General features: G+C 46.8%; 3 protein-coding genes across 4 annotated transcripts; 2 read left to right on the top strand and 1 right to left on the bottom strand.

Moving 5' to 3' along the window:
* The first annotated feature begins 24 nt into the window (after window positions 1-24).
* tcta (T cell leukemia translocation altered) lies at window positions 25-1,871 on the top strand. Its single transcript, XM_083669164.1, has 3 exons — window positions 25-359; window positions 522-576; window positions 934-1,871. Exons 1-3 carry the CDS (start codon window positions 149-151, stop codon window positions 974-976), a joined length of 309 nt encoding a protein of 102 aa, XP_083525290.1. The 5' UTR covers window positions 25-148; the 3' UTR covers window positions 977-1,871.
* A 112-nt stretch (window positions 1,872-1,983) lies between these two features.
* On the bottom strand, window positions 1,984-6,087 carry glyctk (glycerate kinase). Of its 2 annotated transcripts, XM_083667540.1 has the most exons (5): window positions 5,895-6,087; window positions 4,696-5,074; window positions 4,132-4,283; window positions 3,798-3,973; window positions 1,984-3,280 (listed from the first exon to the last, which is right to left on the bottom strand). In XM_083667540.1, exons 2-5 carry the CDS (start codon window positions 5,049-5,051, stop codon window positions 2,384-2,386), a joined length of 1,581 nt encoding a protein of 526 aa, XP_083523666.1. In that variant the 5' UTR covers window positions 5,052-5,074; window positions 5,895-6,087; the 3' UTR covers window positions 1,984-2,383. The 2 variants fall into 2 exon arrangements, with proteins under 2 accessions (XP_083523666.1, XP_083523667.1); XM_083667541.1 differs by lacking the exon at window positions 5,895-6,087 and having other exon boundaries at window positions 4,696-5,773.
* Window positions 6,088-6,193: 106 nt separating this feature from the next.
* On the top strand, window positions 6,194-11,195 carry wdr82 (WD repeat domain 82). Its single transcript, XM_083669275.1, has 9 exons — window positions 6,194-6,564; window positions 7,084-7,181; window positions 7,648-7,714; window positions 8,889-8,988; window positions 9,130-9,246; window positions 9,439-9,594; window positions 10,025-10,094; window positions 10,593-10,735; window positions 10,979-11,195. Exons 1-9 carry the CDS (start codon window positions 6,404-6,406, stop codon window positions 11,006-11,008), a joined length of 942 nt encoding a protein of 313 aa, XP_083525401.1. The 5' UTR covers window positions 6,194-6,403; the 3' UTR covers window positions 11,009-11,195.
* The last annotated feature ends 1,083 nt before the right edge of the window (window positions 11,196-12,278 follow it).

The raw sequence follows: 12,278 nt of genomic DNA, 5'->3' as shown, positions 1-12,278 counted from the left end.
GGTTAGCACCAACTGACAGATAGATCGCAGCACGCAAACAACACCTCAGCTCAGTGAAACAGCTTGTAGTGTTTTAAGCCGAGCTAGTTTCAGTGATTACGATATGTTTCCTTATACGTTATTGATGTTGGACGGTGTTTTTTAAAACATGGAAGAGCCGTGGGATTTCGAGTTCGTGTCCCGTATTGTGGACAGTTTCGTGTCTTTCCTCTCCGAATTCGTGGATGACTGGCTGGCTAATGATATGAGAGTGTCTATTTTCAAGATCTTATTCAGCTGGCTTGTTCTCAGTCTCATCGCCATCCACTTTGCTTGGAAGGTTTACGGAAATACCGTAAATGACATGTATTACCGCCAAGGTGAGTGAGTGAGTGCTGACTGTGATTAGCCGTGTTCTCTAGTCTAGGCGTCTTCATTGACTCAGCTCTATGTCGTCAAGCTACAGCGCGACGCGTTTGACCTTTGATGATATGCGTTTCTAATAATCAAGATTAACCGATCCGTGGTCCTCTCATCATTAGGGACCGGTGGTCAGAATGGAGGCACGCCGGATACAGCACCTCACCACAGCGGATGGTAGGTGTCCGAGCATCCCTGTTTCATCAGGTACCCCCAACACTGTATGTGACTCTTCCCTGTCAAGCCTGCGTGTCTCGTTTAAATGCTGCTTCTCGCTTGATCTTCATCTTATAAATAGCACTTGGGACCTATACGTAGCACATGTTCTGCATTCTCTAACCAACGATGGATCTGATTGCATTGGGGGGGTTATTTCTCTCCTTAATGGTGGATTTACCCACTGTTGATAGAAGGTTGACTCATTTGCTTCCCTGCGTTATATCAGTGATCGATAGTTCTGACTGTTGTTGAATGGGCATGTCTTGTTTTGATCATATGCGTGAATTGGTTTATTTACTTGTTTCCTTCTGCTAGGGAAACTGCTGCGGGGGACACCCTCAAGACACACCGCGAGTGACAAGTCAGGACTCTTCTAGTTGGACTACCACTTGCTCCCTGACCAATCAATTAAACCGCTGTTAGCTACAGACTGGACACAGACTTGGTCATGTTGTGCCTTTTCAAGAGGGCTGGAGTAACTTGATGCGTCCTTACTCCAAGTTGAAGAAGAAGAAGAGTCCTCTCAAGTCAGCTGTTGTGAGGATATCAAAGTGGAATCAGCTTTCAGTCACACACATCATAATAACATGCTAATAGCTTATCTATTTAACTGTAGTACATCTGACACCTGCCCAACTTTGCCACTTGATTCGTGAGTCAGTACAGGTTCTTATTTATTTTATTTTATTAAAATGCCCGTTCTGATATCATGGCAGTGCTGTTTCCGTTGGCTGGCTGGTTGTTGTGAAATAGACAGAATCTGGAGAGACTCTGCAACAGTACTGTGAGAGTTGTAGGTTGGTGACTGGCTGTTGTGAAACCTAATTGACCAAGGAGACTGAATTTTCTGTCACATCCCCCTGTCCATGTAAATGGCCTGGAAGCAAGGGCCCTGGAGAGAATGTTCAGATGAGGAGGCCTTATGTCAAACAGCATTACCCAGCCTACCCAGAGATCTTTTTCTTCACAAATGTGCATCAAATTTAGACATCATTCTACAAATTGTTCACCTCATTCATCTGTGCTTTAAATATATTTAGAAGGAGTAAAATCATGAGTCCTAACTGACTGTCCTATGATTGCTGTAAAAAAAGAAAAACCAGGAAGACCAACAACACTCAGCCTTTTGTTGTGTGAGATACAGGCAGCAAGTACCGGTAGAAGTTAATTGATGAAGACAAATTGATTGTACATTTTGTAAATTATGGTGTTGTACAATTGAAGGGGATTAAACAATTTTGTTGAAATCTACATCTCCAAGCTCTTGTTGATTGTTTATACAATGTTATGCAGAAAAATATAGTACTGTCCTAATTTGACAAACCTTAAATGAATACACACAATGTGAATACAACTCAGTGTTTATTCTTCTCCTACACAGTAGCAATGATAATGCAGATTAAATGCTGATTTACAGAAGCGCTTGCTGGAATGAGCACAGTTGGCATAGTTTGGCAAGATTTGAAAAGTTACACCTGAATGAAACCTATCCCAAGTCTGTAAGTGTTCCAAATACTAACAGCACTTCCTCAATTGCTAGCGGCACAATTCCTCGCGTCCTCTCCTCTGTCCTCCACACTCAAGCCGTCCTCAAAAGGCCTCGGAGGAGAAGATCTAAAGGGGGAGAACCTCCATCTTCTCCTCCAATGAGCTTTCAGTAGGACACGACTGGAGGACGGAGGAGGAGGCGATGAGTCGTGTTCCTAACAGTTAAGTAAAAGGCTGCTATCATCTGTGTCTTAAGGGATTCTACACTTCATATCCCTCAATGCTTAGGGATGACTATAGGGATGGGCGGGATGAGCAACATGTGCACGTCCATCACATTAGTGCCCGTTAGCCCTGGTAGGAGCAGGCGCTGCCCGCCAGAGAGACTTGAAAAGAAGCTGAAGGAATCATTGTTGGCGAGGAAGCCGTCGGTGTCCAGCCCCTGTACTCGAGCTTCTTCCCCGAGCCCACCGTCCGTGACGGCCCCCGCTGCGTCGGTTGGCCCGTCTTGACCATCTGTCCCACCGCTCAGGAACAAGGGGCCCATCGGAGGGAGCTCCATGCCTCCAAGCTCCAGCCCCACCCTCAGGGCCAGCTCCTGGTTCCGTCCGCCACGTCCCTTGCCCATCAACTGCACGGTGGGCTCTCCCCCAGCCAACAGGCATGTGGCGCCCCAACCTTCCCCGCGCCCCTCACCCAGCACCTGCATGGCACGGCACAAATCCCAGCTCTCCACGCCCACCTCCGGCCCCAGCTTCAGGACCTCGGAGGCTATATCAGGAGGGGGCTCGTCGCGAGAGCAGGCGAAGCGGGCCAGCAAACCGTAGAGGCGTGAGAGGGAGCGGACATCGCCACACACCCCCGGAGACAGCACCACCGGACGGAACCCCAGTTCCCGCGCGCGTCGACCCGCGCACTCCAAAGCGATGCTGTTGGAGCCGATCACAGCGTTGAGAACATGCCCCTCCCACTCAGACTGCGCTCCAGCCTCCTCCCAGCGGGGAGTCGCCCGTCCGAGGACCTCCTTGACCGAGGCGGGGAGGGAGGCGGACAGCCCGTAGCGCTCCAGCACCGACAGAACCTCCTCGGGCCACACCTCGGTCCACACTGTGGGACCGCTGGCTATCAGGTCCAGCGGGTCTCCTATCACGTCGGACAGAACCAGCGCCACCACCTGTTCAGGAATGATGAGGCAGAATATGTCATTTCACAGAAAATGTCATTTGTAGAGGTTGATACAATTTCTGGTTGAAGTTTCCTTATTGTTATTGTAGAGTGGGTTGCGTGTGTGTGTCTAGGATACTGAATATGCTGCACGTGAGTTTATAAGACCTCCAGTGTTCTCGGATGAAAACTGGATGCATCAGAGGAGGCTGGTGGAGGTAGAAATCGGAGGACGGGCTCATTGTAATGCATGGAATGGAATGAGGAATTGTATCAAACACGTGTCATTCCAAGCCATGCATTACAACGAGCCCGTCCTCCGATTTCTACCTCCACCAGCCTCTCCTGGAAGGCATACAGCTGTGGCCATACTATATATGCCATTTAGCTGACACTTTTACCCAAAGCGACTTACGTTGCAGTGAGTGCATACATTTCAGTATATATGGTCCCAGCGGGAATCAAACCCGCAACCTAAGCGTCGTTAGCACCATGCTCTACCGACTGAGCCACAGAGGACCACATACCTGAGAAGGGTGAGCACAATGTGCCAGTCCTCCACCCTTCAGTAAGGAGAGGGCACGGCGTACTGAGTTCAGCTCCTGGATGGTGGCACCCGCCCCTGCCAGTTGGCGTGTCACATCCTGTTTCTCCTGTAGAGAGATGGGCGGGACTGGCGCGGGCAAGAGTGCGGAACCTCCTCCTACACAAACGTATTGGTGTGAGGACAGGCAAGCGGATCTCACATTAACAATTGATCGATTGAAAGACTCCGAGGCCCGAGGCCGAGACTACGCTCGGATTGAGTAAGTGCTCGAGATCGTGTCCAACAATCACATGAAGCAGTTGGGTTTGATTTACCTGAGATGAGTACAAGCAGCAAGTCGTCTTTTGTCAGCGTGCTGGCCAGCTCCTTGATGCATTCGGCCGCCCTCTGTGCATCAGCGTCCGGCAGGTTGTGTTTTGCACCTTCCATCACTTGGATACGACTGCCGTCCTTCAACAGCATCTGGCTGAGGAATGATCAAAGCAGCAATCAGGACAGTCATTTATTTAGTAACCCTCTGCACCTACTAACATTCTTGTCAGAACCACAGGCCCCGATACCGTATATCTCTGTTGCGCTAGTAACAACATTGTAATAACACTGTTATACTGTAGTACATTACAAATTGCTTTGTAATTACATAGTAATATAGTTGGTGTGTGTGTGTGTGTGTGTGTTACACAAGTGGGGTGAAAACTGTTCCTTGCAATAACACAAACCGCCCAACTCAATATTTCAATAATTACTAGGTAACAACATAGTAATTATGTTAGTACAACGTTATGACTAGAGTAGTTACAGTGTTATGTAAGGTATGTACACTGGCAACTTAACATGAAGTGTTACCCTCTTCTCCTGCTCCTCAAGCGGTCACTTACTCTTTCCCGTGCTGCCGCAGTGTCTCCTGAATGCCGTGTGGCACACTGATCACTCCTTTCACCAGGTGGTCCCCCACGATCCTCTCTGCCTCCGCAGCCATGCCCAGAACAGCTTTGCCAAAGCCCACCAGGTGCAGGTTCTTCCTGAGGGCGAAGCTGTGGCCGTTCACCAGGAGGGCGTCTCCTGTGCGCTGCAGACTGCGCCGCACCACGCTGTCTGGTTGCACGCCTTCGATGGCTGCAGCGAACACCTCCCGCGCACGCTTGTCCAGGGACATCCTGCACAGTGTGGTTCTCCTCACCCTGACGGGGGCCAGGAGAGACAGAGGCCGACACAGGGACAGGACGCGAGCCATCAAGCCGTCCTCGCGGGCAGCACCTGTGCGGCAGGAAAGGTCAAAGGTCAAAAACCTTGAGGTTTGCGTGAGTTTAGACTAGCACGTTCGGTTGCTCTGATTTAACTGGTTTGCACTATCCGTCTCAAATGTGAATGTGCATTAGAAGTACACACAACATTCCAGACAGATAGAATCGAATTCTACAGTTGATGGCCCTCTAACCATTGAGAATGCCCACACAACAATTCAGATAAAGCCATATTTTTTCCTGCAGTTTGTTGACAAGACTTTGATTGTGAGTAAAAACCTACAGTAATGAAGTTGCCTACCTGTGCACAGGATTAGAGCAGGGAACCCTTGGAAGTCCTCTGTTCTCTGTGTGAGAGCTATGTGCTTGGAGAGCCAGGATCAGAAATAAGACAGTGTGGCAAAATCTAGACAGAGCTTGACTCAGGTTGAATGTGTACCCTCTGTGTAATGATTGACTCAGCTTGACCATAGAGCAGACAACAGTGCAGTACGGGCTGTGTGGTTTGTGTGTCCGGAAATTTTGTACAATCAGCGACAGTTGAGGGTCAGCAAAACAGCAGATTGTGCTGAAGCATAACAACCGAAATATTGGCTGTGTGGAATGAGTGGTAAGTGTGGCAGGAGGGGGCTTTTTTCAGACATTTTCACGATATGCATCTCATTGACAAACCAGGCTTGTATTTTCGGATTTTCTTATCGTCGCCGGGGTTGCTTGTAACAAGGTTATTGGCAACGACAACCCAGTGAACAACACACACCAGAAAGCAACGACAATGAAAATGCAGGGTCAGGATTACACTGATTCAAACAGCTGCACGCAATTTCACTCACCTGCATGGCTTCTTCGTTGCTTGTGTACCTTGAATGCACCTTTATAGTAGTTTTTGGTCGTGTTGCACTATGACAGGCTACGGTAAATTGACACTGGTAGGTCGTAACCCGGAATTAGCGACTTCTAAAGTGGTTGTCAAAAGTATTGGATAATATATGTGATATCGATCGTAGCGTGTCGCTTTAGTTTGGTTGTTTACATTGCAGAGTACTGTTTCGCGAATTTAATCGCGAGATGTCACGGTGAAATTATTGGTGTGCGCGACTCTGGAATGCGCGTGGCCGACGTCAGTTACGTATCGAAGGCGGTGCTTTTCCGTGACTCGGATAACATGTACCACAGGCGGGCTTTCTTTACAGTTTTTGAAACGTCCTTGTATATTCTGTTTTTTGTCTTAGTATAGCTTGTATTTCTTTTTGAATAAGCCATTTAAAATCGATTCTCGCATATTAGATTCAACTGGAAACCGAGGGTCTGCGCCCTCTCAAAGAAAACCACAGAGGCCATCATGAAGCTGACGGACAATGTGCTGCGAAGCTTCAGGGTTGCGAAGGTTTTCCGGGAAAATTCAGACAAAATCAACTGTTTTGATTTCAGCTCGAACGGCGAGACTGTCATCTCCAGCAGTGACGATGACTCCCTGGTCTTATACGACTGCCAGGAGGGAAAGTGAGGCTCAAATTCAACTTATTTCAATCGAATGTTTTTGCCGCACTACACGCTACTAGCGAGCGCAGGCCAGCCCCTGCCTGCCTGTCTTGGCTGCTGCTGCTAATCTGTCCTGCGAGTGAGGCCTACTGCAGTGCAAAAGCCTCGGTCTTGAGTTCAGACCCAAACGGGGATTGTGGGGATGCCTTGCAGTGGTCGATAGCGAGACTCTTACGTTTATTTCACATACAAGCTTGTGTTCGTCAGTGTTAGATGGATGTTATTAACTTGATTTGTATTAATTTATCGTTGTGGTTATTCGTTTTTACAGATAAAAACTAAAATAAGCGATCAACGTTACTCAAGAGAGCATGATCCTCGTGGACTTGTCGTGATGTGTATTCTGCAGATGATGGCATTTAAAATACCTATTACGCTGTAATTACATGTTAACAACGGTGTTGGTTGCTAATACTAGTGTCTCAGATTCATAACGTATAGTGGGTTTTTTCTCTTACACTCAATCTAATGCTGTTCCAGACCCAAGCGGACCCTTTACAGTAAAAAGTATGGAGTGGATTTGATCAGATACACACATGCAGCCAACACGGTGGTCTACAGCTCCAACAAAATCGATGGTATGTCATTGAATTTGTACATATATTTATCAAAAAAGGCATTGAATTTGTAACGGATACTGCAACAACCTGTTGTCCATGTAATTCTTGCCAGACACCCAGTCATGAGTTTGTCATGTTGTGCTGAATGTAATAGAGATTGACTATTATTGTATTCGAAGGTGTGACCACCATGTACTTGTATTTGAAGCCTGACCACCATGTTGACCTCCGCCTGGGACAGTCTGCCATGCTCACCCTGGTTTGAGGTAGTTGTTTGTACAGTTTGAGGGTCTGTGATTCTGCCCGATACAGGAGCTAACTGTACAATCCACTGCCTTGCCTAGGGTTGAGCCTACTCGTCTGAACCTGCTCGGCGTCCTCCAGAGCTCTGCTTGCCCACTGCCAGTATACCGCTTGCGTTTGATGTGTGATGATGTATTTTCTTCTGCCCCCCTAACCCCCCTTTCAACTGTGGTTATTGCAGACACGATACGGTACCTGTCCCTCCATGACAACAAATACATCCGCTATTTCCCCGGGCACAACAAGAGGTGAGGAGGACAGGAGAGAGGCTAGAGACACACCTCCTAAGACCTCTTCACCCCCACTACCCCCCCTGTACTAACCCAACCCCCACCCTAGAGACCCCTTCACCCCCCCCTGTACTAACCCTACCCCCACCCTAGAGACCTCTTCACCCCCACTACCCCCCTGTACTAACCCAACCCCCACCCTAGAGACCTCTTCACCCCCACTACCCCCCCTGTACTAACCCAACCCCATACCCTAGAGACCTCTTCACCCCCACTACCCCCCCTGTACTAACCCAACCCCATACCCTAGAGACCTCTTCACCCCCACTACCCCCCCCCTGTACTAACCCTACCCCATACCCTAGAGACCTCTTCACCCCCCCCTGTACTAACCCTACCCCATACCCTAGAGACCTCTTCACCCCCACTACCCCCCTGTACTAACCCTACCCCATACCCTAGAGACCTCTTCACCCCCACTACCCCCCTGTACTAACCCAACCCCATACCCTAGAGACCTCTTCACCCCCACTACCCCCCTGTACTAACCCAACCCCATACCCTAGAGACATCTTCACCCCCACTACCACCCTGTACTAACCCTAACCCTAGAGACCCCTTCACCCCCACTACCCCCCTGTACTAACCCTACCCCATACCCTAGAGACCTCTTCACCCCCACTACCCCCCTGTACTAACCCAACCCCATACCCTAGAGACCTCTTCACCCCCACTACCCCCCTGTACTAACCCAACCCCATACCCTAGAGACATCTTCACCCCCACTACCACCCTGTACTAACCCTAACCCTAGAGACCCCTTCACCCCCACTACCCCCCTGTACTAACCTAACCCCATACCCTAGAGACCTCTTCACCCCCACTACCTCCCTGTACAAGTTCTCTCCTGTTAATAAAATAAAATAATAATAATAATAAAAAAAATACGACTGCCCATGGCCCCTGGTCTGAGCATTGATTACTTTGTCTTATGATGACTGTTGGATAGATGATTCACTTACTTAAACAAATGTATTTGTATGGATAAAGGCGTCTGCTAAATGCCGTAAATGTCGAGAGACCCGGTGGACAGTAAGGGTCTGGTGTGGCAGTTTGAATATGTTGAGTATTGGTTATTTGTTTCAGGGTAGATGTTTTATCCCTTTCTACCGTGGTTTCAATGTTGTTTCAGAGTGACGGCTCTCTCCATGTCTCCTGTGGATGACACATTTATCTCAGGCTCATTAGATAAAACTATCCGGCTGTGGGATCTGCGGTCTCCAAACTGTCAGGTTTGTTCTTTCTCTTCTCTAGTGTTTTGACGTCTATGTCTCATTAATTCTCTTTGGTGTTGCACACCAATTGCCTGGATCTGAGACTGACTCTCTCTCGCTGTCTCTCTCTCTCTCTCTCTGTCTCTCTCTCTCTCTCAGGGTCTGATGCACCTACAGGGGAAGCCAGTGTGTTCCTTTGATCCTGAGGGTCTCATCTTTGCTGCTGGAGTAAACTCAGAGATGGTCAAGCTTTACGACTTGCGGTCTTTTGACAAGGTAAGTCACTAACATGTTGTGTGTCTGTGAGTGGTGTGTGTCAGAACTGAAGTCTATTGGTGGTGTTTGTTTGTGCTGGTAATGATTCGTCTTGAGAAGCTATGGTATAGAGTAGTAGAAAACTGTTGCTTTCAAGGCAAACTGTTGCTTTCACGACTTAAACAAAGTAATTTATGCTTCTTTTTCCCACAGGGCCCTTTTGCTACTTTCAAGCTTCCGTACGACCGGACGTGTGAGTGGACGGGACTCAAGTTCAGCAACGACGGGAAACTCGTCCTTATCTCCACCAATGGGGGTGCTCTCCGCCTCCTCGACGCCTTCAAGGGCGCTGTGATGCATTCCTTTGGGGTGAGGGATCAGTCACATTCACCCAGGCGCTAAACACGTTGACAACGCTGTTGGATGCACTTGACACATGACGCGAGACACATGGACACAGCCGTTTTCAAGCTAAAGCAAGCTGTCAAAGCAGTACATGCTTTTTCGTATATGGTATTGTTTTGACCCCGAGCTGCACCTCTTTTCCCCAGTCCTTCTTGCTGCTCAATGTGTACATTTAAATCTATGTGGGGTTTTTTAATGTTTTTTTTTTTTTTTTTTTTTTTACTTTGTGTGCTGCTATTTTGGCCAGGTCTCTTGTAAAAGAGATTGTTAATCTCAATGAGACTTAAGCTGGTCAAAAAGGTTAAGGTTAAATAAAAGGTGTTGACAAGTGGTGCAGGAGAGAAGTAGGAGTATGTTAACTGACGTCTCCTCTGGGTCTCTGTCCGTTCTGCAGGGCTACAACAACAGTAAAGGAGTGACGTTAGAAGCTTCATTCACCCCTGATTCTCAGTTCATCATGATCGGTAAGTCCAGAGGTCGGGACTCTAATACCCCTGCAGACTCTAATACCCCTCTTTCTTCTAGTTGTAATTGCATCTGAAGCTGATTAATACACAGGGTTCCTACGCAGGTCTGAATATTGACCATTTCCAGGCCGGGAAAAGTATGCTAAACACAAAAAACAATTGACACAATCTGGAATAATATCTGTGATTTCATATTCATACCAGAAGAGTTCAGAATATAATACAATATTTCTTTAGGGCCAAATAATTTACCCAGGTCGACAGGGCTGCTTTATGTAGCTGGACCCTATTTGATGTTTGACAGAGGTCAGGATGTAGAGAACACCACACACACGTTTCTGACAGATGTGCCGAAACATAAACCCACAAATCAACTGAGCAGTCTGAAAATGTTGGTCTGAAAATTTGAAATGGGGAAAACACGTAGGAACCCTGATTACAATGCATTTCTAATTGTTTTTTCGTTATACTACATTTTGGTGTGTGTGTTTTCAGGATCTGAGGATGGGAAGATCCACGTGTGGAACGCAGAGAGTGGGATGAAGGTGGCGGTTCTGGACGGCAAACACACGGGTCCCGTCACCTGTCTACAGTTTAACCCCAAATTCATGACCTTCGCCAGCGCCTGTTCGAACATGGTGAGACACTCGTAAACACACACATACACACACACACACACACACACACGCGTATGCATGATATTCTCCGTGAGTCAAGTATGGTCAAAACACAAATCCTTTGGTGGGCTGCAGGGCCGAGAAAAGTCATTATAAAATGACTGGAGCCCGCACACTTAAATGGTCCACTGCCTTTTGTTTAATAACGTTGTGGAGCCTTTGAGCACGTGAGTGTTTACCAGTGGTGTTTCTTCCCCTCTGAAGGCTTTCTGGCTCCCGACCATCGATGATTGATGAGAGCGAAGCTCTGAGCTCGTCGCCATTGGAAGAGTGAAGTTCCGCTTGTCACCAAGAGGGGTCCTCACAGCACATCCAGCTCCTCATGACCCCTAATCTCATGTGGAGTTTGTGGAAACTCATGTTGATTGTAAATAAGTAGACCGCAGAAATAAATTGTCAGATTTTTTGTGTTTTTTTTATACTATTGTATTATGAAGTATGTTTTTCTTTTTGTGAAGAAATTCTGGTTTTCTATTTTGTGAGTTTCTGGATTTCAAACATGATTAAAGGCACCTCGCTACTCACAACCCGGTTACATACCTCTTTAGCAACCACAGTAGAGCGGTAGCTGATTGATGTGGTCTAGGACAGCTGTAGATTCATGGTGCATTCAGAAGCTGTAGGAAACTCAAGAGATATGAGTTCTTAAGTGGGAAATAACCACGAGAAAGACCCTCCCAAGTCCACGGAAGTGGGAAACCAGGCCCAGTATGATGACACCCGAGTTTATGAGTTGTGATGTGTCCACTGTCACCTTTTACTGTACCGTCACAAAAATAGACACAGATTTTGACAGTAAATGGAAAACGTGAACAGTATTCATCGTTCTGTACAATTTATACATGTTTAATTGTTAACTTTTTTAATGAATTGTTATCATTCATTATGAATTGCAAACAAAATGTCATTGGTTGAAGAGTTGTTCCCACTTCAGAAGCACTCAGATACATTCATGTTGGAGTTATGACTTCACCAACTGGGAGCTACGAGTTCCCCAGAGCCGAACAAACACACCATTAATCTACCATCACATAACAGGAAAGTATAGTTGGTTGGTTACCTGTGTACTGGCATGTCTTACCTGTGCCACACGTAGGTTTATAGTGAGCCAATAGTCAGAGGTTATTATTCAGTAGGTACCTTCACATGTACAATATCACATAGATACACAGTCATGTTCTGAGTTGACACATTCAACACATTCTATGCAAAGCACCTTGTTGGTAACAGCCATTACATACACGTACAGGAATATTTCAATTATAATCTCACTAAATCAGAATGAGATTCTGTTCATATACAATCTGACATTATTTTCCACTCACTAGTTCATTTGCCCAGAAAGCTATTTAGGTATATGTTTCACTAACTTAGATATTTAACAAGTCATACAGTGCTGCTTGAAAGTTTGTGAACCCTACAGGGATGGTCATTATTTTTGTATAAAATATTAAAATGAACTTATAAAATCTTTATCTAAACCCCAATTCATAATAAAGATATT

Source organism: Argentina silus, assembly GCF_951799395.1.
Source record: "Argentina silus genome assembly, chromosome: 4".
NCBI lineage: Eukaryota > Metazoa > Chordata > Actinopteri > Argentiniformes > Argentinidae > Argentina > Argentina silus.
Note: the sequence above shows the minus strand (reverse complement) of the source record. Positions and strands in the feature narration are given on the sequence as shown.